Source organism: Habropoda laboriosa, unplaced genomic scaffold (genome assembly GCF_001263275.1).
Source record: "Habropoda laboriosa isolate 0110345459 unplaced genomic scaffold, ASM126327v1 scaffold32, whole genome shotgun sequence".
NCBI lineage: Eukaryota > Metazoa > Arthropoda > Insecta > Hymenoptera > Apidae > Habropoda > Habropoda laboriosa.
In genome coordinates, this window is record NW_017100135.1 from 575,127 (window position 1) to 580,945 (window position 5,819).

The 5,819-nt window shown below is 26.4% G+C and overlaps 3 protein-coding genes across 3 annotated transcripts in view; all 3 read right to left on the reverse strand.

Moving 5' to 3' along the window:
- LOC108578564 (meiosis-specific coiled-coil domain-containing protein MEIOC-like) overlaps positions 1-1,036 on the reverse strand; it is a 4,100-nt gene extending 3,064 nt beyond the window's left edge. Inside the window, exons 1-2 of the mRNA XM_017941931.1 lie at positions 971-1,036; positions 282-404 (exon numbers count right to left, since the gene is read on the reverse strand). Of these exons, the coding sequence (XP_017797420.1) occupies positions 282-404; positions 971-1,036 (189 nt within the window). The remainder of the gene's footprint in view (positions 1-281; positions 405-970) is intronic.
- Positions 1,037-1,696: 660 nt separating this feature from the next.
- On the reverse strand, positions 1,697-3,369 carry LOC108577728 (FGFR1 oncogene partner 2 homolog). The gene is made up of 4 exons (XM_017940958.1): positions 3,338-3,369; positions 2,631-2,765; positions 2,101-2,352; positions 1,697-1,975 (listed from the first exon to the last, which is right to left on the reverse strand). Exons 2-4 carry the CDS (start codon positions 2,763-2,765, stop codon positions 1,697-1,699), a joined length of 666 nt encoding a protein of 221 aa, XP_017796447.1. The 5' UTR covers positions 3,338-3,369.
- Positions 3,370-4,541: 1,172 nt separating this feature from the next.
- The window catches only part of LOC108578349 (vesicular glutamate transporter 1), a 7,272-nt gene continuing 5,994 nt past the window's right edge, over positions 4,542-5,819 (reverse strand). The window contains exons 6-10 of the mRNA XM_017941671.1: positions 5,628-5,753; positions 5,414-5,547; positions 5,112-5,254; positions 4,801-4,921; positions 4,542-4,715 (exon numbers count right to left, since the gene is read on the reverse strand). Of these exons, the coding sequence (XP_017797160.1) occupies positions 4,542-4,715; positions 4,801-4,921; positions 5,112-5,254; positions 5,414-5,547; positions 5,628-5,753 (698 nt within the window). The remainder of the gene's footprint in view (positions 4,716-4,800; positions 4,922-5,111; positions 5,255-5,413; positions 5,548-5,627; positions 5,754-5,819) is intronic.

Genomic DNA, 5,819 nt, shown 5'->3' on the forward strand with positions numbered 1-5,819 from the left:
CTAAATGTAATATAATATTTTTCATTAAATGTATTCTATTATATGTAAATGCAATAACTTGTTATTTATTCAAAGTAATATGATGCATTCTATTAAAATCAAATCAAATATTATACCACAATATATATAAGACATTGTAATATTTTAAGTGTAATGTAACTTATATTTTTATTTCATTTGATTTGCAAAGTGTAAAACAATATTTTGAATATCATTGCCAACTATAAAGGAGTAACTTTTCACATTACATAAAAATCAATTGTTATTTTAAAGTTCCTTACATTTTTCTGAGTATTACATTCCATTAAGTCATAGTTCCAATAATTATATTCTGTGTTACACCTGTCAGCTGGATAATTGTTTCGTGGTTCCAACATGTTGATGTTGCGTTCAACCACGTTATTCTATAAAAAAAAAAAGTAGTTGATTTCGTACTAGAGCTAAGTTTAAATAAATACTTTACTATGTTACAGCAATACGCATCTGTTTCCATTATATACATGACACTTTATTAATTATTACAATGTGCATTAATATATTAAAATTCTTATTGTCACAAGAAGATTACTATCAAAATATATTAAAATTATCATGTACTTTCAAACAGCAAGTATGACATTAACTTTCAGTTAATCAGAATAAATCTATTCTTTCATTTATATTCTGATATCAAAACCAACAATTTTAAATTTAAATCCGTTATGAGCAAAATTATAATGTCGTATACATCGACAACGAACTAAAATCGAATCGTTTTTAGCAATTAAATTATTAAGCAATTATAATCGATGCTATAATTTTTTTGTAACGCATTACACGTTTTCTTTTTTCGTTAGTTAAATAATATGTTTTAAATAATAATATTACACCTTTCTTTGCACGCTATGTTGGAATTATCGCGTTGTACTTTGCAGTAGGGGAAAATGAACGTCACTTTTTCGGCAATGAAGTCAGAGACGCGGTCGCTTACCTTGCTAACAGTAAAACCATTGTTGCCGATAATTGCAGCTAAATTGTGCACCTCGGACAGAGCCATTTGTTAAAGATCACTAAAAATCACCTCCACTCCTTGCCATCACCCTTTCACTTGTGCGGCTGTCTTCCAGCAGTATGCACACCCACACCAACCTACACTTTCTTTAAACGCAGCTTGCTAGCATCTCACGATGCACATTAACGGTGCTACTATGAGAGAGCAGAATATAGATGGAACTATGGTTATTGTACTATATATACGCGCTATACTGTATATGCGTATATGCTATATGCAGTCGTGTAGTCAAGTGCATTACGTATGAATGTTTAGTCAACATCGAATGTGCAATATGTTTCGTCAATTTTTATTGACTTTTTGCACTGTGTACTTTATTAGCTAACTGAACGCGACATGCAAGTAAAAATTGTCGTTCTTCAATCGTTTCAGAAATATAGCAAACAAAAGATGTTTCCCCTAGAAAAGTATGTCTGTTATTACTAAGCTTCTGAGCGCGTGCGCAAATGTGGGAGTATTCGAATGTCCTTATGTTTTGCAAGTTATAGAATATATGTTCTTTAATTAAAAAATGTTATTTTATTAATATGACGAAACAGCATATAGGAAAATAGAAGCTTTTGGGGTTGACGATATATAATAATTTGACAATTTTAAATTGTAGCACGTAATAAAACAACATTCGAATCTATTTCTTAATAAAATTCATTGAAAATATGTCATGTGTACAAATCGTAGATTGTATGTGCATTTTATTATATATAAGTATACTGTTTGTACAGTTTTATCTTCTACTTCGGTATCCTTGTTTAAGGAGCCATACTTATTTGCAATACTAAGTATTTCTCGTAATGTATCATTTTCTTTTTTTAAACTACAGTCCATTTTTCTTTTTTCTTTTAATTCATATTCCTCATCTAAAGCAGCTGCAGTTTTCATTACTGTTACCATTTCATTAATCGTGTTCGCTTGACTCGTAATTATCTACAATTTTACGTGTAAATTATTATTAATTATCGGTAATAATAAATAATAAAATTTCAGTTAACTTCTTCATTTAAATCAGTAATATAAAAGATATAACTAGAATTGTAACTTGTTATACTCACATTAGCATATTTAGCATTATGCAATGAAGCAAGATCTGTTTTACAGAGACGCAATAAAGATGCTGTTTGTTCCCTGTATTTAGACATAATTAATTCAAGAGCAAGTTGATGATTTTCCAATGCTTGTTTTAGTTCCTTATTTTCTGCTTGCATTTCTTGCAAATGTTTAATCTCTCTTTGTAATCCTGTGACTATTTGTTTATGTGGCTTTTGTTTTGCTTTTGTGTTCAAAATTTCTACTTCCTCTTTATACTATAAATGTATAATAAAAAATATTGAAAAATATAAAATTCACTTGTATCAATCTTTCAAAATTTTATCAACAATATTAAAGCTTTCAAATTATAGAATTTTTATATTTTTTAATTCAAATTAATATGTATAAATGAACACATGTACATAAAAATTTACGGAATATCATTTTTGATAAACAAGATGGATAAATATTGATTTATTTCTCACATGTATATTTTTATATTACTTTTGTTACATTTATAGGATGTTATGCTACAGAAATAAAAATTATTTACCTGTTTCATATTATCAATTTGACTACAGACCGATTCTATTTTACTTATCAAGTTATCTGCTGTATTTTCATGATCTGATATTCTAATCACTAACTTTTTGGCATCCAATATGATTTGTTGAAAAGTTAATGACATCTGTAAAGGTATATAAATATAAACATAATTTTCTTATAAATAAATTTAGGCATTAAAAAATATAATTATCATATTAAACATATATCCATATTTATGTAGTGTTATCTTTTATTTACTTAAATAACACATCATTATACATGCTAATTCTACATTTGTTTTGTACATTACGCTCTAAAAATATGTCAACTGAAGTTTATTATCTTACATGTAATTATTGCGTTATAATGTTATAATTTATTACTAATGTAACTGATTTCTAGAAAATTTCTAATTCTTACGCTACTTTATATTAATATAATATTTACGTCAATATATCATAAAGTAATTGTCATGCAAACAAATTTATACTAAAGAGTAATACACTAATGAGTATTGTATTGGTTTAACATAAATATATACAATATTCACATAAAATTTTTTTGTCATACGCGTTGTTTTTAATCATAATTATATATTATAAACGTATTTGTGGCAGTTTATAAACCTTGTAAGGCAAACCAAATAGGTTATATCCGTATTAAAGATGTCAAATATGCATTCTACATTTTTAAACATAATATTTTTATATTTACCTCTTGTTGATAAAAAAAAACTTTATAGTACGAAATTTCGTAGAAGTTTATTTGTTAATTCATCCAGTTTTGTATGATAAATTAATAAAATCAACGTCACATGAAAATCTCTCGAAAGATCATTGGTCTACCAATCAGAGTCTGACTATAAATTATTACATGTCATAATGTTCTCGTATATACGTCATTCGTCAGCAGTGTTAATTAGAACTTTTCCTTTATAATAAATGTGATTGTATTCCTTTTTGATATAAATGACAGATTTTATAACGTTAGATGCTGTGTTGTGAAATAGGTAGTAAGTGTACAATATAAATTTCTTCACTAAAAACAGGTTATAAAAGAAACGAGGAAGGTAAAGTTCATAGAAATTTTATTCTTTTTCTTTTATTATGCTGTTGACTATTATTGTAAATTAATTAAATATTTAATTAAGAAAAATAAAAATTTTGAATCATAATTATATATTACTAGAATTGTAACATCACTTTTCGTTTTGAAGAAAATGTTTGTTTTTTATAAGTACCTATTGTTTTCTTAAAAATTAGTTACTATTTTTGAATATTAACTTATATTTCGTTAATACGCTTAGATAAATATCTATATTTGTTGATAAAATGCAACAAATATTGTTGAAAGTAAATTATTTTATTTTATAAATTTTATTCATGTGTACAATTTTTTATTGTCTGCATTTTTTAAAATATACATTTAATAACATTTTAACTGTTTCAATAATGATTTTTTAGTTAAAACATCACATATACAGGCACACTTAATTTTAACATACATATGTGTTTTATTTATATTTGTTGGTCAGTACCTTGCAGATTGATCAACAATCCATATAGTACAGAAAAAATGTAAAGTCTCTAATATAAATGGCTTGTAATATTTAAAAGAAAAATAAGATATAACTTATCATTTAACTTATAAAAGATTCAGTTGCAATTTTAATAGGAAAAATAATGTTAAAAAATGTGTATTTGTATATCATAATTTAAATACTGTTATGTAAAATACAGCTAATGTTTTTATTCACAAAGAATTAACTAAATTAAAAGATAGATGCAAAACAATTTGTTTTTGTGTAAATATATATTTAATAGAAATACTTAAAAGAATACTATTTGCATTTAAGCCAAAATAATTGACAATTATGTATTTTATTAATACTGTGTCAGCAAATGGAATTTGTCACATGCTATAGATTATCCACTTCTATTGCTGGATTATCATAAGCTTTCTTTGTTTCTCTGATTCCCTTTTCTTCAGCCCAACTTTGTTTTTCTCCAGATGCATATAAACCATATATCACAGCTCCAATTAAATAAATTGTACCAGAAATAATGAAAACTATCCTCCATTCTGCTGCACTCTATAAAGTACATTTTAATTTTATTAGATTTTGATACTGTAATAAAAATTTTATCAAATATGATTACATTAAAATTTAAATTTACCTTATTTTGAACAATATATCCAGTAATAATCGGACTTACAACACCAGGTAAAGTTGCAACAGTATTTCCTAGTCCCATAAGCACACTTGCATGCTTAGGTGCAATATCTAAGTGATTTACCCTGGAAAAAAGTAGTATTTCTATATTTAAAATAGAAGTTTAATTTTTAAATATTATGCATATTAAAAGTACAATATTCCATAATAAAAAATTATAATGAAGTGATTTCAAAAATAAAAAATATATTTTTTTTTCTTATATATTTTCTTTCTACATGCACATATTTATATTTAGACTTCGAAAAAAATTACCCAAAACCGGACCAGGCAAAGCCACCAAGACCAACTGCTATAGTGATACAAGTAACCACACCTGCAGACGTATAGATGAAGCCTGTGCAAATCATGAATATTGTTTGAAACAGAAAGGCTCCGCAATTAAACAATTTGCGTACCTAAAACAAAAAATATATTCTAACATTTTTATTAAAAGACACTTATATATTTATTTGTATATCTTTTCCAATTCGTAAGATAACTTTAATAGAGATATATGAGTAAAATAAGAAAGGCAGATTTGTTAAAAGACTCACTTATAAATATTATAAACAGACCTGTGTAGTCGTCAAAATTTTCTTCATTCTTAAGTAATCTGCTAAATGTCCAGAAAATTGGACAATGAATGTCATAACTAGATATGGTAGCGCGGACAAGTATCCTGTTTTATCCAATTTGAAATCGAGCACATCTAAAGATAAATCGCTTAAGTATAACATATACTATTTAGCATACTCGTTAGGTTATTGTACGAGTAGCAACTGAACGAACCATTCATAAATGTCGGTAACTGAGTGAGCATAGTGTAAAAGCCCCAATTTTCGCTAAAGTGTGCTGCAACAATTGCCCAAACTGGTGGGGATGTGAGCATAGCTTTCCATGGATGTGTAATTTTCTATATAATAAAAAATAACTCAAAATCATTTTGTAAACAAAAAGTGCGTAGCACCGTATCTTTGAAAC